This window comes from Sinohyriopsis cumingii, chromosome 1 (genome assembly GCF_028554795.1).
Source record: "Sinohyriopsis cumingii isolate HCF-2022 chromosome 1, ASM2855479v2, whole genome shotgun sequence".
NCBI lineage: Eukaryota > Metazoa > Mollusca > Bivalvia > Unionida > Unionidae > Sinohyriopsis > Sinohyriopsis cumingii.
The window spans coordinates 97,396,679-97,422,330 of NC_142961.1; the positions used below are offsets into that span (position 1 = coordinate 97,396,679).

At 33.3% G+C, this 25,652-nt stretch overlaps 1 protein-coding gene across 5 annotated transcripts in view; it reads right to left on the minus strand.

Annotated features, from left to right (window-relative positions):
* Nucleotides 1-25,652, minus strand: part of LOC149807402 (neutral amino acid transporter 9-like) — a 107,264-nt gene that overhangs the window by 61,610 nt on the left and 20,002 nt on the right. For 4 of the 5 annotated variants that reach the window (XM_089966376.1, XM_089966384.1, XM_089966371.1 and 1 more), the window contains exons 4-5: nucleotides 3,323-3,408; nucleotides 149-212 (exon numbers count right to left, since the gene is read on the minus strand). In XM_089966376.1, coding sequence (XP_089822502.1) covers nucleotides 149-212; nucleotides 3,323-3,408 — 150 coding nt within the window. Of the gene's footprint in view, nucleotides 1-148; nucleotides 213-2,093; nucleotides 2,177-3,322; nucleotides 3,409-25,652 lie in introns of those variants that run through there. The other variant, XM_089966391.1, reaches the window with a different exon arrangement.

Sequence of the window (25,652 nt, forward strand, 5' to 3'; positions counted from 1 at the left end):
GTTTCCTACTCAATTTTCAGACGAAAATGACAAAAATCTCCAGGGGTTAATGTGTTAAAGGTTGAATTATGTTATTCAAATCTGCTGTTGATTCAAAGATAAATTACATTTTAATGAGCTAAATTTCCTTATGGGAAAAAAATCTTACCTGTTTAATGGCCCAGGGCATGCTAAGTAGAGAAGTCCCCATCATGGTGTTCCATAGTGAAAATCTGAGAGGAAAAAGTACTGTTAATTAGTTTAAGAGCCCAACATCTTTACATAAGCAAAACTTGGAACAGCTGAGAAATAGTGATCATTTTTTTCACAGGTAGAAGAACATTAGTTTGAAAGTCTTATAACAATAAACAAATTTCAGCCCCAAACCCTGTCATCCTGTTTAACAAGCAGAAGTGTAGTCCATAAACATTACAAAACAATTAACAGCAACAAATATTTTGTCAATTCATCTCTTTTAAAAATTGCTTTATTCCTATTTCATGGATAAATCTTCACATTTGCCAATTGATAAAAATGAATTTGACATGTAATGTAAAATTGGGATTAATATAATAAACAAATTTGTTGTGTTTGCATTATGTACCTGAAATCATACATTGTATAAAACAGCATATTACCTGATTTGCTATTAAGTTATTCAATGCAGATGTTGCATAAAAATACATGTAAGGTACAGATACATAAACAATTAACAGCTGATATATCTGGATTTTGTCAAAATGTAAAGATGTAAATGAAGCATGGAATCATCATGAAAATGGACAGTTTATGCAAGTTTAGACATGTACACTATATTTCAAATCGAGCTGCACAAATGTTGCAGGTAAGAAACCATTGCCAAATGTTTGTATACTTATTATGTACTTATATGAAAATCATTACTGTAATATAATAAGGATGAATTTGTGTTCATATAGTCCTCCTTCATTACAAGGCCCCTCACTATAGCATGGTTGCTGATAGGTATCATTATGAATCAAATTTCATTAAGTGCTTGTAAAACTATATGTATCATCTACTTTATTATTATATGACAATTTTTTAATTATTATTATTATTATTATTACTATTATTATTATTGATATATGTATCTTCTACTTTATCATTATATGACAATTTTATTATTATTATTATTATTATTATTATTATTATGATAATTTCACTAAAAGGAAGCACTGAGTATCATAAGGCTCCTATGTGCAGCATTATTATGAGGGAGTAATGTATCATGTACTTTATTATAAAAGTTTCACTATAAGGGAGTATACCATATGGCTCTCCTGTACAGCATTATTATGAGGGAGTAATGTATCGTGTACTTTATTATAAAAGTTTCACTATAAGGAAGTATACCATATGGCTCCCCTGTACAGCATTATTATGAGGGAGTAATGTATCATGAACTTTACTGTACAAGTTTCACTATAAGGAAGTATACCATAAGGCTCCCCTGTACAGCATTATTATGAGGGAGTAATGTATCATGTACTTTATTACAAAACAGTTTCACTATAAGGGAGTATACCATATGGCTCTCCTGTACAGCATTATTATGAGGGAGAAAATTTCACTATAAGGTAGTGTACCATATGGCTCCCCTGTACAGCATTATTATGAGGGAGTAATATATCATGTACTTTATTATAAAACAGTTTCTCTATAAGGGAGTTTATTATGTGCTCATTTTTACCCCCGTTAACTTTACATTGTCAGAATCATGCAGTATTACCCGATACTGAACCCGCACACCAATACACATATAGCATTCACGTGCATAAAGGAACTACTTTCTATTGTAAACAAACAATGGACGCAGATGCCAGCACTTTTGATTTGTAAACAAATCATGTACACTCACGTAAGAGGTGCTTTACGCTGTGGTTGTTTAAATTTGTTTCTGAATGAACTAAAACAGAATGTTTCATGGACTGCAACTATCAGCTGCACATTCCACATTGATACAATGTTTTGGATTTAGGCTAGCTACAGTATACAACAGATGCAAGAACAGGTCCTTACAAATCATATACAAGTGACAAGTCATATACTGTCTTCTTTAGCTGGTGATAAGAATAGCAAAAAAATATACTTACAGTTTTACATCCTGAATTTCCTCAAAATGTACTTTATTAGTTCTGCAAATCCGAATTATATGAGCCATGTCATAGGTTCTCAATCTTGATTACACATTTCAAAATTGTACTGTAATTTCGATGATAAGTACAATTACATCCTCCTTACTGCACTCAAAATGAAATAAGCATTAAATTCCGTAGCATCTTTTTGATAATTGCAATTGAAAGACTTCATATTTTTCCCACATTATGATTTCAAATATTCAATGACAGAAACACATTTGCAGATGTCAACAAGCTTCTCCCTAGCTTCTTCAATCCCATGTATATTTCATGTGGAATTGTCACACACAAATCCAGTCCATAATCATGAAATTTCAAAGAATCGAAATAAATACCAAAATCTATTCATTCCAGATCAAATGGAAAAGTTGTTGCAATGTGCATTCATTCACAATATGACTCCAAATTTTAATTTTAACTGGACATGCCATTTTCTTTAAAAAGTTATTTAGAGCACGCGACTAAGTTCAAATTTATCTGGGCAGAGTTATGTGCACAGTAATAATGTTGTAGTTGTGTAACGATAAATATGTGCTTGTGTATTTAGTTTTGAATACAGCATACATTCATTTACGTTGTTTCTTGTGGTGTATTTTATTTATATAATTAAGCCTTAGGTAGAATAAAAAAATAAGCATATAATAAAAGGTTACTGCATTTGTATGGGAAAATATGAACTCGTTTTGTCAGATGAATATACTACACTCCCAAGGTCTTGCAGTATTCCATCCAAAAAACTCGTTCATATTTTCCCATACAAATGCAGTAACCTATAAATACCATATGGCTCCCCTGTACAGCATTATTATGAGGGAGTACTATATCATTATAAGATGGTTTCACTATAAGTATGATATGGCTCCCATGTATAGCATAATAATGAGCAAAGTGTTACATATTTCATTGAAAGGTGGTTTCACTATAAGGCAGTAAACCATATAACTTCCATAGACAACAATATGATGAGGGAGTACTATATCATGTACTTCCTTATAAGGCAGTCTCACTATAAGGCAGTATCCCATATGGCTTCCATATACATCATTATGATGAGGCAGTATTGCATCATTTCCAGCCCACTCACATGTCTGCAAAACCTTTAGACATGCCCTTGTTAAAAACAGTGTCTGTGCAGGCCTGTAATTTTATTATATCAAATTTCTGCTTCACCTGTACACACTTACACTGTGATAAAGCTGTTCTGCTGACCCAGGGCACTGAGAGGGTGAGAAACATTAAATATTACAGGGACAACATGGTCTGGCATTTGCTGCAATAAAAAGAAAAACACATATATACTGAAGTAAATCATACATCTCATTTCTCACTTCCATGTGCAAGGCATGATACAATGATGAGTCAGAAATTATAGAGTCCATTCTAAGTGGACTGTACCCACACTATGAATAATGATAGTCTGCATAGGACTGAATAGTATTCACAACCATACTCGATTGCCAGACAACCAAGCTAGCAACCCACCCACAAAGAAACCATTATAGTCTTCACCAACCCTCCTGACAGTTTGTACTCCCCTTCCAATTTTAAAACTTCAAGACTCAAGGATATATATGTAACAAATGCACAAAACTTAGTCATTTCAATCAATAATTTCTAATTTCTGACACAACTTCACCAGGGAGTCCCTAACACTATCATCTTGTTCAGATTTCAAACCATATGAATGTTTCCAATGTAAACAATGAGCCATGCTCATGGTTTTTTCCTAGTTCCTGTAAACAATGCATCATCTGCATCCAATATTTGCAACACCTTCTATTTCCCAAAAATTGAAAAAAGGATAAAATATGCCTTTAAATTAAAAAAAAATGCATAATAAGAAGTTTGAAAATTGTTTCTTTATTGAACAAATTCATTAAAAAAACATAAATATATGCATATTGATAACAAATTACATTATTTATGGACGTGATTAAAAACTAAAATTATCAAAGCTGATGATTATTATTCTAAGGTTTATTCTCATTATTATTATCATTATTGTTGATGTTGTTGCTATTATTATTACAGATTTGTTCAGCTTACATTTCATCATAACTCATATATGATAAAAACCAAAACAATTTAAAATCTATTTTACTTTTTTCTTTCTACAAAAAACTACTCATAATTAAAAGAATACAAATAATGTATTATGAAAAATAGGAACTTTATTTGATGAAATCTAAAAAAAAATTAAAATTAATATACATATTTAAATTTGCAAACGATGATATCTTTTCAAAACATGTGCCCACAGCTGAAATTTATACATATATGGAGGTAGGTACTGTATTTTTAAACTTATTATAAGTTTAATCGGACACTACAGTCCACATAGTCATTATTAAATAAATATTTTTTTTCAAAATTACTCATTCAGTTTCATTAATTTACAAACATAAACAAGCTTTTACAATTATTAGCAATGTCTATTACATAAATGAATAACTTCAAGTTAACATATATTGCCAGTTTATTGTGAAAAGTATATTGCCAGTGTATTGTGAAAAGTATCTTGCAATGTCTCAAGCTGAGAAAGAAAGAAGAATAAAATATTCCACAAAACAGAGTTCAAATTATGACATACACATGGAAACAACTGATTCAAAATTCTATGCCATAACTAGGGACTATTAAAAATTTTGATGTGTACCTATATCAACAAAAGTCCCTTGAAGGGACTGATGATCTGGCTAAAAAGAGTTTACATGAATCTAAACTAAAACCACTTCTTCTTTTCAAATTCAGAGTCTCTGATATTAGTAAGCAATAACAACTCTTTCAAGTTAGCCACTTTAGTGGCCATATTGAATGCAAGATATAAGATATGCACAATTTTCATTTAAAATCAACAAGACATCAATCAAATTCTTTAGTAGATAATCCTATATTAATATGACCATCAATTCATGAGATATGATAACTAGATTTCAAGATGACTTTCACTGCTGCCATATTGAATGTCAGATCAACATCATTTTAAAACTTTACAGACACCATAGATAGCTAATATTTCTCTATGATTATAATTATTAGGTTTGAGTTAAAGATATAGTCTTGTTGCTGACCTTAGAAATTTTCCATTAAGTTGACAGAGTATTTCCAGAAAATGGTAATTGCGACCTATGTCAGGTTGAGGGCTATATAAACTTGTTTACATAAGGATTATTCATTTCTGCCATAACATATTATATGGAAACAGTCTTGTTCATGTTTTAATTTGGCTGGATTTATTTATTCAAAATACTATTCACTTGAATTACAAAGTGCTCAATATTTATCTTTGGACAAAATTATTATTATGTTTTGTTGGAGGGGGTAAACTAATTTTAATTATGCAATACTTACCTGTCAATATTGCTTAACTAAATGTTTTCATGTCGAAAATATACTGTCCATATGATGGGAATACATAGTCCCAGACTGGAGAAAAAGTCAGTATGACCCTTTGACCTTTTGCACACCATTCTGCTGCAGGCCATGCGCACAATGTAGACGTACCTATATGTCATATTTTCATAGATGACAATTACGCAAGATATCAGAGCAGGGTAGGAGGAGGGTATCTGGCAATAGCAACAGGTAAGTATTGCATAATTAAAATTAGTTTTACCCCCCCAAACTACATTTTAATAGCAGCAGTTACTTATCCTGTTGCTATTGCTTAGCTGAATTCGTCAGTAAGGTGGGTAGGCTGATGTCAAACTGATCAAAAACAGAGAAATTAAATGTATTCACGGCAGAAGGAGAGGTCGGCTTCTACAGAATATTCATGTCTCTCTGAGCAACATGCTGTGCTGTAACAATGGAACCCAGAGAAAAAAATGCCTGTGCTCTGTTGTGCTAATGAGCAGAGGTAAAAGGAGGAAAAGATATTATGGGAGCACCAAAAGGCTGCTTTCATAAAGTCTTCCAGAGAGGAATGATTAAAGCAGGCCCATGAAGTAGCAATGGCTCAAACCTCATGGGCTTTAACTCATTCAGCCCCAATCATGCCTGTAGGCGTGATGAGGCTGTACCCTATTTCTGAGCTCTGCAGCATCAAGGTCATTCAAGATACACCAAAGCGGGTGGTATTACAAAAGAGCAGACAGATATAGCTCTACAATGATACCAAATAATCTGGAAGTTCTAGTTGCACTACAAAACACAGAGGGAAAAACCTAAATTTTTGGACCCGTTTTTTTTTCTCACCCAAAATTCACTCATGGTCAGAATGCGATTTTGTGTCAGGATTTTAGACATTTTGGTCTGCACACAGACAGGTGAACCTTTGCAAAAACTAGGATAAGGGGGGCATTTGGAATAAAGAGTGGTCTCCATATGAAAATGATGGGTCCATTATGCCAAAAAAAAAAAAAAAAAATCCAATTTTTACCCTTCTATTTATGCGCAAGCAAAATAACCAATGGAAAACGATGTTTCTAATACAACTAGGCATTAGTCTTAAGGATAATCTGTTGAAAGCTGATGTATTATGATGTATTCAAAAATTGTTCCCAAAATGTCTTTCCTGCTCGCAATTCAGGCGAAAACAATAAAAACCTCTCCACGGGCCAAACGAGTTAAGTTTCATAAAGGTGAGGACTCATTCAGTGAGAGACTCATATGCTCATCTGATTGTCTTGAATATCCACCAGGAGACAGTGATAGCTGAAATGTCTACGGAGCACTTAATAGGGAGAAAAGGACGTTTCCTACCCTTTCTCTTTGCTTTGGAGACCTTAAGATAGAAGCGAAGAGCATGCACGGGGCATTAAAATCTATCTTGATCATCCCCTGCGCATACATATATATTTACTGAGACTGGGAATCTCTATGGTTAAGGGGGCTACTGAAGGTACCTGATTTTTTTGGCAAGAAAACCAGGTTGGCAGACCTCCACACAAAGTGAAGGGGCATGTCTGCCTCCTTGACGTCATAGGTAGACTACGATGGATGTGTTGTCTGAGGAGACCATGAAACATCAGGTGAACGCTAGAAATGCTAGAAATACGGCTTTCATTTCTAGGTTGTTGATGTGGAGAGATAATTCAGCCTGAACGCAGGAAGCATGGAGAATTATGCCCTCCAGCTCTAAATGGGCTCCCCAGCCTGAACCTGATGCCTCTTTGAACAGATAGGAATGGGGATCAGGTACATGCATGGGAAGCCCCATCAGGAATCTGTCTCAATTCATCCACCACAGCAAATGGTAGTGAAAAACTGGTCCTAGAGGAATCAGGGTTGTTTATTATTTGTTCATTGAGGCAACATGCAAATACATGAATGTCAACACAAGCATTGTACAAAGATATAACTTATTTTATCAAGTTGTTAAAATAAAAGCATACAGGAAACCATGTCCTCAGCATTTGAGCAGGGCCTGTTATTGCTCCCAGAATATAGGGACTTACCTGTACCATTCATTTAATATTTAAAGTAAAGATTAAGGTGTGGTAGACAGGTAGCTTCTGAATTCCCACAAAGAACACAGTTCTAAGTGGGAAAACAAAACACTACAATAGGGTTTTTAAAAACAAGCGGGCAGTAGCAACACTGAGAATTATAAACACTGTAGTGATTAGAGACTGCTAACTGTGGTATATTAGTTGTCCACAGGCATTAATTTCTCGGTCACAACAGCTTCAGACTTCTATACAGCATGGCATCCATGAACAGAAAAACATATAGGCAAATCTACCTTCTGCACATGGCCTGCAGCAGAGTGGTGTGCAAAAGGTCAAAATGACTTTTTCTCCAGCCTGGGAGGATGTCTTCACATCATACAGATGGTATATTTTTGGCATGAAAATAGATAGCTAAGCAATAGTGACAGGATAAGTAATTGCTGCAATTAAAATGGAATTATAGTGAATTTATTCAAAGACATTTGAGGCTATATTATTGTGCTTTTTAGGACCAATCAGACGTCATAAGAAGTCTACCAGTGCAAAACCTATGTCAGTATTATTATTCATGAGGAGAAGCAACCAAAAGATTTTCAAGATGGCTGCAGGAGGTCATACCTAATGTCTGAGAGACCATTTTCATTTAGGACCAACTAAAACCTTAGGATGATTTCAATTTCCCCACAAGTGCTTGTGATCCCATGAGAATCTCTTTGGTCATGTGACTGATCAGAACCCTGGTTATACTGATGCGATCAGTTTGAAAGCAAATGTTAAAGAAACAAAAGCCAAATATACAGCTTAATATGATTTTCTACATAAAAATGTTGCAATTATCAGTCCTTTTCTATCATGAGCAATTTTTTGGCAGCTACTTTGCTAAGGCAAAGTGCTGCTGACCACTTTCCAAATTCTGCAAATTTCAATGGACTGCATAGTTTCAGACATAGGTAGGTGCAGACTGCCCAATCCATAGCCCAGAAGGGGCAGGCTTAATGAGTGAAATACTCAAAAAATTGTCATAAATTAAAGGATAACATTATGAATAATTTTGGCACATCTTCCACCACAGTTTTGATAGGGAAATGAGCTTGTTTGCCATCAGCAAAAACAACCACAGGTACAATGGCTAGCTTGGACAGGCAAACTTAAGTCAGCCATTTCAGCTCCATCAAGACACGATGTCACTGTCTGGCTCTCCTTGCACAAGTCAAGTGACTTCTGCCCAAAGCACAAATAAGGCTGCTCTGGAAAAAAGAGCTCACAATGTAATATCAGCTGTGGGTACAAAATACAGATGTGGTGTCAACAAATGCATGCACGATTTATCAAAATGGAAGAAATAATGGCCAGCCTTGTTAGCAAGACACAAATGCCGACCACATCAGCTGCGGCTTCTGCAGATATGTCACACTTGGGTCAGTTTGACAAGGCTTTCGACTTGGAGCACAAAGAAGGGTAGATGGACTCAGATGTCAATGTAGATGTTGTTGCATGGCTAATTATGATAGGGACTCCAAAGAAGTTAAAGTGATGAAGATTTGTTTGTGGAGGTCAAAACTTCCTTGTTGAGGCAGCAAAAAGGAGGTCCAAATTTGAATGGAAAACTAGCTGAATTTGTGAATAAAGGTTTGTGTTCAGTGTTACCTCCTGCCAAAGATAAACCTTTGGAGAAGAAGTATACTGGATAAGGAAAATGTGACAATTTAAAAGTGCCCAGAGTGAACACTGAGGTATGGAATGGTATGTCCAAACGGACAATGAATGCAGACCTTTCAATGCAAAAAACTGCAAATACTGGTCCCAACTTTAAGGGTAACTGAACTGCTAAAAAACCAAAGGAAAACCAATGGGAATTACCTCTGGATTCAGTCCGGGATTTTGTCATAAACATTTTAAAATTGTCATCCTTTAGTTCAGTGAATTTTTCACTCATCAGGAGAGCTAACAGTCAAGGATTATCAGACAGGGCTGCCTCCATCACAATAATTCATGTAGAACATTAACTAAAATACAGTGCTGGGCTCAACTCCAAGAGTTGATGCTATTTTCAAATAAAAGACAGATAAATCAACTTGACACACCTGTGACATTTTTATAGAGATTTTTAACTAACAGACAGATGTTTAGGTTTCAGTCTGTAACTACAGCTAGATCTGCAATTTCATTAGTTATTCTTACTTCTCAATCCACTTTAAGCAATAATGTTTTACGAAAGAGTTTTATTTGAGAACTGTTCATTGTGAAGCCTTCATTCCCAAAGTAGTCTTGTGTGTGCAATGTGCAGCTAGTTGTCCTTGAAGGAACTTAGTATGATGTTAGCTATACTGTTTTCCTTATTTACAGTGTGCATGTGTGTGTGTGTTGTGATTTGGATTCTTAATGTAGTTTTAACAATTTTCAGTCATATAGCTATGATGTCTGCAATGTGACAGTTTATAGTGATGTCTTGCACTGAGGCATCATGCCACAGACATGTAGCATCATGTCCCACCCAGTCACATTATCCTGACACCAGGTTGACCAGTCCTAACACTAACCTCTTAATGCTGCTAGTACCCATTTTTCAGTCTTTGGTATGATTCTGACGGGGTTCAAAGCCACTATCTCCTGCATCTGAGGCAGATGCACTAACCACTAATACCACTGGAGAACAGAACAGATGTGTCAGATACATCATCTTATGCAAACAAATGGCATTAATTTTGGTGCTAATACTGTACAAATACACATTCCTTCCTTGCTGAAACAATCTAACTGAGTTTGGTGCTCTTTGTATTTGAATTGTATCCATACTATGCAATATTGTAAGTTTTAAGTTGTTTGCAATGTTATCCGCAAATGGACCAATAAAGTTTTCAAATTTCTGAAACACACAATCGCCATACAGAAATGTTTCCAAAGGAACTACATGTATATCAATCTGGAAAAGACTGATATGAAAAAATCTGGATTGGTACATTGGTGTTTCTGGCTCATAGCACTAGGGTTGCATCTCTTTCTGCTGCCAGTGCTAAAAGCACACAATTAGGCACAATCATGAAGGCAGCTGGTTGAGCTGATGCCTGTACTTTCAGGAAATTCTATGATAAATCTGTTACAGACAAGAACGAATTCAGTATATAAAAAAAGGCTTGTCAGCGTCCAGAACTTCATAATGCTGATGTAATGTACAATATGGTTTTCTGTGTTAATATTTTCCATAAATGGAAGCCTCTCTCTGAAATCTCATGTGATCATGAGGTACTTATGGGGGAAGCGAAGTTGATAAATTAAACAAGACTTACTAAGTCAACATTTGATTGTAATTTCATGAAGCCTGTAAGTGCTTTAGTTGTCACATGCCCACAATTGGTACTTCCCACCCTGTAAGACATTGAGGCTTCCATTTCTTATGTTCTCAAGACTTATCAGTCACATGAACAATGTTGCATTATATGAGCACTAAGGCACTAGTGAGGTTCAATACAATCAGCTTAATTTATCAAATGAGTGTGTATAGTTCAAAGGCAATCTACCAAGTAGTTTAGAAGGCGTAGCAATAACAAGTTTGTGCTAATTGATTGATGGACATCAAATGATGACAGATGACAATCAACAGGCCATCCTATAATCTCTTCTTGTCTGTGAGCTGGAGCTAACAATAGTGGTCAACATTTCATCCTTATTTAGCTCCCTAGGAAGGATACTGGTATGTATTATTTTACTGTAAAGACCAATTTCAGATGGTTTCGATGTACAAAAAGGACAATGATATTAATGGCATTTCAGTTTAATCTACATTCTACTGAAAATAGTAAGGACCTTTTCTTAATACATTGGTCATTGATAGAAATTCTTAAATATGGATGTAAGTATGCATAAAAATAATGCCAATGAAAAAGAAGGAATAATAATTTAATAATTCTTTTAACTTCGTCATGTATTAAGTAGGATATAAGTACGTGATATATAGAACCGATCATTAACAGAATCTACTTTATTTCTCTTATTCTTGTCCAATACTGACATACCAGTACTTGTACATGTACATGTATATATTTTAACTCTTGAACACACTGATCCTCCAAAGTTTGGACTTTAGTTGTATTATAAAATACCCTATAAACTATAATCTTTATTTAAATTTGATTATTTAATATTGGCTAAGAAATGACTGATCCATTCAGCTGGAATATATAAATTTTAGCAACTCTACTGGGATATCATTTTTCTTTCATGTATGTCTCAATGTTCAGGGTTTTATATAATAAAATGTATTTTGACTAGTTTTTGTAAAGCTTTGAGGAAAATTTGCAACGACAAATTGCAGCACTCCCTCACTATATTACTTACTATTCATGGGAGGCATAAAAGTGGACTGCCTTAAAGGTGAGGTTACCTTATACTGAGGTATTTAATACATGGTATTACCATTAAATAATGAAATGACATCTACCACCATACCTATCTTATAAAGGAACTAACTTAAACTGGGGGACATTATACTGAGGGAGTACTGTATAAAGAAGTATTCTGTAAGATGACACTTCTGTACCATGAATTAAACTTAACATATAGTGAAATTTATGCATTATTCAATATTTTCAAACTGTTTTTCTTGTAAATATCTGCATTTTTTCTCATCATTTTCTAGTCTTTCTAATTTGTTATTAAGTGACGTTATATTTTCATGATATGTAACTAAGTTATGAAAACTGAAAATTAAACCATGCAGAAACTTCCCCAGATCCTTAAATATATGGTATTTTTGAAGTTATACATTTTTGTTGTTTTATATTAAAAAAAAGTGGCATTTTCACTGGCACCGAAGTTCATAGATGAATGCCAGTAACATAAAAAGGAGGTTTTATTGTCTTAATACTAGACAAATCATTGTTCATTTTGGGCTTTTCATTTATTGACTCTTGCAACCATCAAATCCACCTGAAAAATAATACCAATGAAAAAGAAGGAATAATAATTTAATAATTCTTGTAACTTTGTCGTCTATTAAGCTATAATAATATATTATTTACCTTTTCATCCAATGGATGTGAGGAAGTTGGAACATTTACCCCACCATTGTGATGACTACCAAATGCTGTGACTACCAAATACCAATCATCAATATAATAATGGAGATAATTATATTATGATTTAACGAGCAAATTCATAGAAATTAATTTCTGCTCATAAGATTGTCCAAAATTGTAACATAATATTCTAACAATTAATTTCATTTACATTTGGCAATGAAAAAGGTGTTATCTTGATATGCAACATACAAAAACTGAAAAGATAAAGGGGAAAATGAAATGAAATAGCAAATAGAAATTTAGCATGGAGTCTATTCTATTTTGTTTCCAGATTTTCATAAATAAATTCAGTGATTGGTATTTGATAGGTATTGATACTATTTAGGAACACAAGCTGCAGCTTTTTTAATTGGTTTCAACAGTAATGATCCAACTTAAATACATTGTCTTTCATTTATGTTTTACTTTGCAATTTATTTTTATTTACATAATCAAATACAATTTCAATAGCATACATTTTACTTTACTGACACAACTGAAATGTGAAATACTGTGAAAATACTTTTTATTATCATGAAAATGAAAATTATATGAACAGTTTTAGGAGTTAGACCAGCAAAATTTCATTGCAACAAAATACATTGCTATCTCGTCATAATAGTGTTCCCTGAAGTCATTAAAGTGACCCAAGTTATGTACTGTCACCTTAAACTTAGGTATGTTCTAACAAAAAAAGGTGTCATCATTATGTAAATAAACACAAAACTATGGTATTTAATGATGAGAAATCACATAATATATATTCCTCAGTAGCTAAGACCACAAATGAAGTGAAATAAATTACAAAACAAATTTTAACCAACTGAATGGAATCCACGGTCATTCTTATGGTATTTCAGGGCAGCAGTATTCTGAGAGTCTTTATAATCAAATGAATGGAATTCATGGTTAATCTTTGGGTATAAGAAGGCATCAGTATTCTGAGGGTCATTATAACCAATTGAATGGAATCAATGGGGGACTTTATAATTATTGAAAATATAAGGAAACTACATTTAACAGAACAGATGCAAATGATAGTTGACAGTATTTTGTTTGCAAAAACTGTAATTCAAGATAGTATTTATTTAATGCTTATCCCACAATGAACAGAAACTTCATGTTCCAAGTATACCACTTCATCTGTGCATGTATCATAGTGATTCATTATACATTATTAAGATGCCAGCTGCCTGAACCTTCCAATCATTTAAGTAATGCAAATATCCTACACTGTTGTAACAAGGTCATATATGTATATTTCCTTATTAACTTGTCTTTTTTTAAAATATATATATATATATATATATATATATATATATATATATATATATATATATATATATATATACACACACACACACATACACACACATACACACACACATTGTTATGTACATTTTATTTAATTTAAATTTGATTTAATTTAATTGTTTGTTTGTAAGTTTTAAATTTTCCTATTCCATTATTTGCTATTGTAATGTAACGTTATTTACTGGAATAGAGTTCAGTTCTAACTGATTTTTTAAATATTTTTGACATAAACAACTTTAAAGAAACAAGAAACATTGTATCTAATGCTGACCTAGTTCCTGGCCTTGATTCAGAACCAGTGATAGTTAGTAGTAAACAACTTTAAAAAAAAAAAATTATATTCTTTCCCAGAGTAACATTCATAAAGTAGATTCAAGGCCATACTTGGCCTACGTATTATACAACATTTATCAATTAGGTTTTTCCAGAGGACTGACCCACATCCATGCATCTGTTTTACATGGTAGTTATATTTATTACTGAAGTTTTGAGAAATAAGTTATTTTTGCCTTAACACTTGAGAAGTTAAAGTGTTGTGACCACTTTTGTGCTAATTATTTTATTTTCTTCAAATTATTTGGATTTCAAGATCATTTTCCCTGGAAATACTAGTGCTCTAAATTAATTCTTGGACAAAGACATTTATCGAGAGTTATACAGAATTCAAAAATTATATAATATTTTCTGTGATTCAACAAGAGACTGTTGACACTGCAGCACTTCACAGGTTAAAACAGACATCATCATCTTCCATTATGGATTTCATTGGGATTCAAATTTAGTTTCATTAGGACTTTTTGTTACCAGGACTTCTATTTTTTAATTCTTAAATTAATTTTGGATTTGATTCATAAAACTAAGTTCTTTTTCTCATTTTTACCTTGTTTTTTTAGGGACTTAAATTATTTGTTAAATTTTACACAGTTTGTTGTTTTTCTTGCTACACTTTGTAAAAGCCTAAACATGTAACAAGAAAACTGGGGTTGCTCATCCTTTGAATATATGAATTTTGGAAAAAAAATTTTCAGAAAACTTTGTTTTTTTTAATTTAAATTCCAATAGTTTTTTTAAATTGTTAAATCCCAAGTATTATTTTACATTTTAAAAATCTTTAGTGAAATCAGCAAGCTTTATTACAATGTCATCAAAAGTGAAAATCTTTCTTTCAAATCCTACCCAGAAACAGTTGGACTGTTTGAAAAAGATAAATTGATTCAACGTGCCAGAAAATATGATCTTTCTGAGGCAAAAACTTCCTTAACGAAGCAAGAAATAAAAAATATTTTGGCCCAGTATTTGACAGAAAAGAGTGTTTTGGATAAAAGTGCTTTGGTTTCGATCAGTAAGTCTGTATCAGACTCTGACATAAAAGTAAAGGAATTAAAATTAAAATACAAGATGGAATTAGAGTTAAGGAAGCTGGAACTTCAAAAAGATAAAGAAGAAAAACAAACGGAGAAAAAGAACAAATGTTATACAGAAAGAAAAACAAATGTAAATAGATAAGGAAGAAAGAGAAAGAGAGAGAAAGACAAATGCAGTTACAATAAAAACAGATGCGGTTACAAAAAGAACAAATGCAGTTAGAGAAAGAAGAGAAACAAATACAGTTCCAACTGGAGAAAGAGAAGAGTGAGATAGAGACAGATACAAATGCAAAGAGAGAAGGAAAATAGGGGATATCAATTTAGAATTAAAGAAAAAGGGCTGGCAAGTGAAAAGCACATTCCCACTTTGGATACAAATTCAAGTTTTAATCTTACTTGAATATTAGGTTAGTGCCCCCTTTCAGAGAAAACTAAGTACACAAATATTTCACTCATTTTGAAAAAATTGCAGAAAATTTGAAATGACCAAGGGAGCATTGGACTCTATTATTACAATGTGTACTTACTGATAGTAAGCTAGTGATATTTACTATTCACTGTCACTAAAGCAAAGTACTGATTATGATCTGGTTAAGGAATGTATCTTAATGGGTTATGAGTTAGTCCATGAGGCTTATTGGCAAAAATTCTAAAACTACAAAAAAATAAGCTGGACCATTTTGTGTTGAATTTTTCTGAAATATTTTAGTCAAAATTCATAAATCCAAGGACTAGCAACACAATTTCTTTGTTACGTGTTTAGGCTTTCATAAACAGTAACAAGAAAAAGTGAAGACAACATGCTTTGTAAAATTTAACAAATAATTTATTTCCCTAGAAAAACAAGGTAAAAATGATGAAAAGAACTTATGGTTTTAAGACTCAAACCCAAAAATAATCCAAGAATAACCCAAGAATTAAAAATTAGAAGTCCTAGTAACAAAATCTTTTAATGAATTTGCGTTCAAGTCATGACGAAAATCCAAAATGGAAGGTGATGACATATATTGTCGTCAGTATAGTACTGAAGTGTCAACAGTTCTTTGTTGAACCACAGAAATTAATATTCCAGTGTTTGAATTCCGAATGAAATTTTAATAAATGTCTTTATCCAAGAATTCTGTATGAGCACTTCAATATTCCCATGGAAAAGAATTAATAATTCCATAAAAAAGAATTTCAACTCAGACTTGTCACAACAAAATAAACACCTTGATGTCTAAGTGTTAAAAAGCCCAACTAAAATCACATCACTAGTAAACCCTGCTACTGCACAAAACAGATGCCTGGATAAGGATCAACATACCGATAAAACCAGAATTTCTACATGTTTAAAGTCACGTACTCCCAGTACAGCCTCAATTTCACTCTAAATTTCACACAAAGAATAAATTTTTAAAAAATTAAAAAAACTGTTTACTAATTCTGAATCAAGGTCAGGAATTAAGTCAGAATTTGATACAAAATTTGAATATTAGGTTTTTGAAAAACTAAAGTGAATTTCTGGAAAATATCAAATCCAGTAAAATACAATTATATTACAATTAGCATGTAATGGAATAAAAAAAATTAAAACTAACAAACAAACAATTAAATTAAATCAAATATACATAACAATATCGACAAAAGCCATGTTTTCTTGTGTGTACCAATCACATTATTCCAAAATCTCTTAAATAATTCTATAAAAATTCTGATTTCATTTGGATTACAACGTATATTCTTGTATTTGTATTTATGTCCCAGTTTTCACCTATTGCAATGGATTTTTTCCTATAACTTCCCAGCTATGTTCATCTAAAAATGAGTGTATTTGTTCATGTGTTCTTTGAAAAACATTAAACCTTCTTATTCCAGTGCGTAAATTATTTATTTTACTCATACTTTGAAATTACTGCACGAAAGATACATCTCAAATACCAATGAAAAATTTGCATTTATCTATCTTATCTTGCAAAAAGAATTAACAGAAATCTGCAACTTGTATCCCTATCTTAACTTAACACTTTTTTCAGTAAAGGTTCCAATTCCACACACTCCATTTTTTTTCCCTTCATTTACAGGCAGGAAAATCTTCCAGGCATTAAGAGCAAACCCTTAGTGTAGACATAAAACTGAGATATGCAAACTTCACAAAATGTTAACTGGATAATAACTGGAGCATGCTAGCAATATTGTGATCATCACATGAGTCACATGTTTCAGAGAGCCTGGGTTGGCCACCAGGCGTGTCCTTGGAAAAGGCAATTAGCTCCCATTTCTTTCTCAAGATACAGCCAATTGTGTTCAAAGTGTACTGGATTCATGAACAACAAAGCAGGGCATGTACATTCCTACCATTATGGTACCTGAGTAGACTAAAACTGTTTTCCAAAACTGGAGAATCAATGAATATTTTGGTTATATAACCTGTTCATGTTACAATCTTTAATACTTCTATGTTTCTGTCATCAAAATTTCATGAAATTTCACAACTTAATTATGGATCGCATGTGAAACATTAGGCATATCTAACTCTTTGAAAAACTGTTATCTTTACATAGCTAAGTGTCCAAATGATAACAATTACAAAATATTTATGGTTGGTATTTCTTTCATGCCACTCTTACTTTTATCTTCAAATAAAGATCATTCCTTATAAATGAAAGTTGAAAATGGAACCATCACTGATTGTCCACAAAATAATAGCTGATGGAGTATTTTAAAAATTCAAATTTGCTCAGGTTAAAGATCATTGATGCCATTTACCACATACACAAAGAAAGGTTATTTTGGTGAGTGAAATTTGTCAGTATGAAATAATTATATAGATCAAATCAGTTTTCATAACAGAATGCTCTGCAACTTGTTTGCAGCAAACTGTAAATATGCTATTGATTTCCCATCATCTTGTCTACTTTCAGTTGACTTTATCATGTACTTTCACATTACTGTTATTGCAATTACTGAAACTTTATAAGAAATCTTCTTTTTCATGACAAATAAATATTGCAAGATGTCTTTTAGCGAAAATCCCATGTCGATATGACCATCCATTCAGGAGAAGTAGCAATAACATGATTTTTAAAATGCTTGTCACGGTGGTCATATTGGTCATCAGACTGGTGGCAATACAGGGCATCAGATTATCACCATTTTCATTTAGGACCAACTAGACAATGCAAGAAGCCTTGCTGTGAAATCCCCATATTAATATGACCATCCATTCATGAAGAGTAAAGAAAACATGATATTGTTTAATATGGCTGCCATGGTAGCCATACTGGATTTCCACACATGACCATTTCATTTAGGATCAACTAGACCATGGTATGAATGTGTGTAAAGTTTCAAGACAATTCTCCATGCAGTTTAGGGGGCACTGCAATAACAAATTTGTACTAAAGCATGCACAGATGACTGCTCCGGTGGCCTAGTGGTTAGAGCATCTGCATCAGATGCAGGAGGTCATGGATTCGATTCCCGGCCAAGTCATACCAAAGACTTACAAAAATGGTACTAGCAGCTGCCTCGCTTGGCACTCAGCATTAAGAGATTAGTGTTAGGACTGATAGGCCTGGTTTCAGGATAATGTGACTGGGTGGGACATGATGGCATGATACCCCCGACATTGTAGCAATATGAAACATTGTTAAAGCTACGTTAAAAATCCAAATCACACACGCACACACACAAACAACAGATCACCACATAAGCTCTTTTGGTCTATGACCACTAGAGCTAAAAAATGTGTTTCATAATGTGATAAGTAGAACCTAGTATTTGCTTTAATTCAAACAAAATGTATAAAAGTGGTTTAATGATTTCATTTGCTCACCAAGGCTCATTTTATAAGATTCTCTTTAAGTTAGAAATGAGGTAATACACTGTTACTTTGCTAATCATGCAACTAATTCCGACTTGTAACCTGTTACAAATAATATGAATAGTGAGACTAATATAACATGTAACTGAGTATTTAATTGCCAGTGTGTGAAAATATTCAAAATAATGAGGGCCAACTGGAATAATACTCTATCAGTTGCCTTCTGCAAATACTCTTGGTTGGTAAGAAGTATGTACCTAAGACAATGGTGTAATTCCTACTGTTGGCTCCTAAAGCATTACCTGCTCTTTATGTAAAAATGCTGGGTTTTTTTTGTAACATGGGTTCTCAGTTTGAACGCAGGACCAGTATGCTATATACAGACACAATGGATAATCATGTGTTTTGGGTTCAAAAAACAGTACATTGTGCATGTATGTAATGTAGAACTGAAAAGACAGGGACTACCTTGTATTGATCCAAGGTCTGTAAAAAGCAAACAGATTGTCTCATACAAAGTCACAAGGTTTGGTTGTTAAATAAGACACATTTATTTTTTTCTGCATGCCTCACTGAACTTAAGATAGCAATGCAGAATAACTGGTTTAAAACTTAAATTTATAAGTTGCCAGCCATGCCAGATATAAATAAATGAGGTGACATTCATCAACAGGGTTATCACTGGGAGATCTACCACTTAGATCATGTATTATAATATCAAAAAGAGGATGCACCATATATTGAATATACTGAATGCATTGGCACTGGCACCTGGCTTTAGTTCATTAAAATAAAAACATCCATTTTCAGAGGATGTTATCAATCCCATCATATATCATTTAAAAAATCATAACTACTATGGGAAATAGAGCAGGCTGACAAATTACGTTTCCACTTTTAATTAATGTCAATAATAAAAGCTGATTCTCCACAAGCATGCTGATCAATAACTAATACAATACATATACATGTTCATTTTCTAAAATAAATAAATTAAGAGTTCTCAAAAGTTTGAATGCTAACATTTTATTTTCCCTTTTATCTGATCTTTTTTTTTAAAAATTCACCACATGCAAAAATGCAGTCATATCACTACAATGTCTGCAATGTGGCAGTTTACAGTGATGCCTATCACTAGGGCTTCATGCCACAGACAAGTAGCATCATGTCCCACCCAGTCACATTATCCTGACACCAGACCAACCAGTCCTAACATTAACATCTTAATACTGAGTGCCAGACAAGGCAGCTGCTTGAACCATTTTATAAGTCTTTGATATGACTCACCGGGGTTCAAACCTGCAAACTCCTGCATCCAAGGCAGATGCTCTAACCACTTAGGCCACCAGAGTAGTTATTATCAAAGTTGAAACCAGAAATTCAGTCAAAGAGGCTTTGATCTTTTTTATATATCAACGAGTAGAAACAGTTGAGTCAAGTTTCATAATCAGTTCATGTGGTAGTACTGTGGATGTGTCACAACTGGAGAAAAAAACTCACTCCATATCAAAGCAATAGTGGCTACCAACTCTTTGAACTAATGGATTAAAATATAATCTAATGATCTCAAATCATTCAGGGGGAAAAACACGCTATGTATTTAACCAGAGATGTACTGCTCAGTATATTTAACCAGTGATGCACTGCTTGATATATTTAACAGAGATCTACTGCTTGATATATTTAACCAGAAATGTACACCTCGATATATTTAACCAGAGATGTACTGCTCAATATATTTAACCAGAAATGTACTGCTCGATATATTTAACCAGAAATGCATTACCAAGTCAGCATGAACAAGGGACATCTTATTATTCATGCAGTACAAGTAAGTGCTAATTATAGGCAACCAGTGAAATATCAAGAATATTAACAGTACTGTTACTCATTCACAGGTCATGTGCTTCACTTTGCAGACAAAGTTTATAATTGTTGGTACAATTAGGCACATGATCTTCATCAAGTGGAGGGACATACAAATGGAGCCACAACTGGGGCTGAGTAATAATAATTTGTCCTTCATCAATTTGAAAATTAAAATATTGCGTTTTGTCAGCAAATTCAGGGTTTCTTACAAATTACATGTAACTTTTGGGACACAGCCCAAAAGGCATCTCACTTAAAAGATGAAAGGGGCGCAATCTTGACAGGGAGGGACACCAGATGATGGGCTATCCAATATTTTTTTTATAAGCCTTCTTTCTGTTACTAAGTTTAAAACCATATAGAGTCATAACAGAAATCAGGTGCCCATTAGGATCTGAACTTCTTTAAAACATTTCACATATATTAAAAAACTGAATCCAAAAATTAATTGGACTTTGTTTTGGAATTTTTATTGTCCCTGGTAAAGGTTTTAGTTTTGTGAAATCTTTAGTGATACCAGCAAGCTTTTAAAATTTAATCTAAAATGGAGAACTTAGTTTTAAATTATACCCAGGTACAGTTAGAGTCTCTGAAAAAGAAAAAGTTGCTTGAGCTTTCAGAAATTAGGATCTTTCTGAAGCAAAAGCATCTTTAACAAAACAAGAGATAAAGAATATTTTGGTTCAGTATTTGTTAGGAAATTTGGTTTGAATAGTAAATCTGTCTATGATTTTGAGAAGAAATTAAAGGAATTACAGTTAAAAAAAAGATGGCAATGAAATTAACAAAATTTAAGCTTCTGAAAGAAATGATAATAGAAATGCAAATTCAGAATGTGGAAAAGGAAGAGAGAGAGAGAGAGAGAAAGGCAAATGCAGTGAGAAAAGGAAAGGTAAATGCAAAGAGAGAGAGAGAGAGAGAGAAAGAGAGAGAGAGAAAGGCAAATGCAGTGAGAGAGTAAGAAGAAAGAGAAATGCAAAATAGATTAAAATAATTAGCACTGACAGCCCCCCCCCCATTACACACATGTTCATGTTTTGATGTTACAAGAAATATTAGGTTAGTACCCACTTTTGCTCAAAACTTGAAACGGCCAAGAGAGTGATGGACTTCGTTATTACAAACTGTACTTATTGGCAAAGCTTGTTATGTCTACGCTTGTCAGTACAACAAGGTGCTGATTACAATGTGGTTAAGGAATGTATCACAACAGGTTATGAATTGGTACCTGAGGCATATCGAAAAAAGTTTAGGAACTATAAAAAAACGAAACTGGACAAACTTACATCAAACTAGCTAGGGAAAAAGAAATTCTATTTGATAGGTGGTGTTCAACCAAAAAGCTACCCACACAGTTATTAATTATTCTTTGACTCATAAAGTTTCATTTCCTAATAAATTTGCCTCTCAGTGAATTTTTCTTTAAAAAAAATCATCTCTGTCTCATACGAGTACTTCCAAATCTCAATTTGGCAGAAATTCTAGAAATCAAAAACTTTTGATAGTACTGATCAGAAATCCTTTTCTCTTGCTACAGATTGTAAAATAAGCAACATAATAAAAACTGAGCTATTCCAAATGTTCTTATTTCTAAGAGGTCAAGGTCATTGTCATATACTGAAAGCATTACATTTGTTGGGCCAAACAAACACCACTCTGACTTTATTATTGATAAATATGAACCATACAAGTCAAAAGGTTCTATATCACTTACAGGTGACTCTGTCAAACCTATCCCTTTTAAAATATTAAGGGCCACAAAAGCTTCTCAGGGTCTTATCATGTACTTTGCTTTTGTCTGATAAGTTTTCTTTAGTGCAGAGGTTCCCAAACCACGGCCAGCAGACAACTTGTGGCCCGTCAACTCTCAGAAAGTGGCCCATGAGGCCTCTATATTTACTATAATGTATTTTAATAATTTCACAAATTTCTTGACGTTCAAATAAATAAAAAATAACTAGACGAAAGTTGCAATAATGCGCGATCTACAGTATTCTAGAGTCTAGAATGTCATTTCTAAGAAGTCTGTCATTTTGGTTGAGCACTCGGAGCTCCGTCAGTGTTCAATAATTCACTCTGCATGTGGTTGTTGTGCTCGGATATAATTATTGAATGCATCCGCTGAGTTAGCGAACGAAACATTTGGAAATTCCCTTTTCCCAGCCTTGTCGACCAATCAGAGTGCACAAGACACCATGATGTCATCTGTTACAACTGTTCAGCAGTCTGCATTTTGGTGTTGAAATTAGATTTTTCAAATAAAAGTTTACTGTTAAAGCCGATAAGCATGAACGAGGATAACATAGAATCAAACAATGCTAATAAGCAAAAATGTGAGGACATTGCTTGTTGTGAATTCAACACAGATTGGACAGAGAAATTTATGTTTGTGCCTAGTCGTAGTGGTAAACCGGTTTGCTTAATCTGCAGATTTGATTTAAAACCAAAAATGACTGTAGTGTAGGACTGACACTGACTGCTTTTAAAGTTTTAGAATTTGGTTGCTGAAAGTTAATAAATTTAAGAATGATATTACATGACTTCTATAATTTTATAAACACTGATAAACATTTATAATTTTATAACGTTGTGGCCTGCTTAATTACCAAAATTAGTAGATATGGCCCTCTACTTGAAAAGCTTGGGAACCACTGTTGTAGTGAAAGTGTTCTTATTCAATGAGTAGAGTGCAGTTTTGTTAATGTTCCTCTCCATTGTGTCAATCTGGAATCAGACTTAGTCTCAGGACCCATGACTGCTTGAGCAGTGACTTCTTTATCTTTTTAAAGTATTTGTTTATTATTAGGCAATGACCTAACTGGAAATAAGGTTGTGGTTAATCCACTTGTGACTGACAAGAGTTGATCCTACTGAAATAAACGATTTATATCATGCTTGTGCAGTTATCTGAAAATGGCAAAGAGAATGAAGTTGATCAGGAAATTATTCATTCAGCTGACACATTAGGTCTGGCTTTTGATGAGATCACCTTTCTTCCAAGTATTGATCATTAAACATTTTAATCACAGTGGTCCTCTTTTTACTGTTCATTCTCTCTAAGCTAATCACGGTGACAAAAGAAAATCACTAAATGTTGGACACAATAAAGATCCTTAACTCCCCTGTTTGTTTCAGAGGGCTATTAGCAACTGAAGCCAAACAAGTACCAGTTTGTTATTTTGAGAAAAATGAGATCCTTATGAGAAAATGAAGACACCAGCCAGAAGTACAAACAGATGATGAGTAGTCAGTGAGCTATCAAATTGTTGTTCCATCATCATATAAATATTAACAAAATTCTTAGTCTAACTGTTTGGCTGGTCGTTTAGGAGCCAATAAGATGGATCACAAGATTCTGAATTACTGTTATTTGACAAAATTTAAAACTGATGTCAGGCAAACAATACTTTTGTTGACCATAATGTATTCGTCCACAAGATTTCCAGAGGCAAATTCCTTTGAGAAATATTAAAAATAAAACCAAAGTCTAAGCTTTGATAAAGTCTTTTTAACACTTTTTGGCCTTCATAAATCTATCCAGTCTAATCATGGGTCAAATTTTATTTCTATAATTTTTCAACAAGTTATGCATGAATTAGGCATCAAACAGTTTAATCTTCTGCCTATCACCCTGAAAGTCAAGGTGCTTTGGAAAGATTTCATAAGTCTTTGAAGAATAAGATTCAGTCATGTTGCTTAGATACAGGAAAAGATTGAGATGAGCGTGTTTATTTACTATTGTTTGCTCTTATGGAATCAGTTCAAGAAACACTGGATTTGAGTCATTTTGAACTAGTTTTTGGACATACTGTCTGTGGACCATTTAATTTATTAAAAGAGAAACTTCTTTCAAATGAATATTCCAAGATTAATCTTCTTGATTATGTCTTTGATTTCAAATATGAGTTGTCAAAGGTTCATGAAGTAGGAAGAAATAACCTTCACTCTACTACATCAAAAATGAAATTAAGGTATGACAGAAATTCAAAGGAAAGGAGTTTTCAGCCGGGTGATAAGAGTTTTGGCTCTATTGTTCATACCTCAAAATCCTCTTCAGGCTAAATTTCATAGTCATATACTATTAAAAAGAAAGTAAATGACTTAAATTTCATCATTAATACTCCTGGGAGGCAGAAACAGAAACAACTTTGTCAGATAAATATATTTAAGGAGTAAGTTGATAGAGATAGCCCATTTAGTCATTCAGTCAATTTAGTTGTACTTATCCCACAAAGTGAGGACATAAATGATGGAATACAATCTGACAGTAGTTTCTTTAGTCTAACCAATCTTCAGAAATATTAAACAATCTGGACTACAAACTTTCACATCTACAACCAGAAGAAGCTAAAACAACTACTATGTGAATATGAGAACTTGTTTCCTGATGTTCCAACACAAATAAAATCTACCATGATTTTGAGATAGCAGATTATATACATGTGAAAGAACATCCTTACAGGATGAATCCTTTCAAGCAGGAACAGTTAAAAAAAGAAAGAAAAGAACTTAAATGTTTGTAGAAGAATGATTTTACTGAACCAAGTAAAAGTAACTAAAGTTCACCATGTATTCTTGTGTTGAACCAGATAATACATTATGCATGTATACTGACTATAGAAAAGTCAACAGTGTCACCAAGAGATTCATTTCCAATGTCAAGAACAGATGATTGCACTGACAAAATTGGAAATGCAAGACACGACACA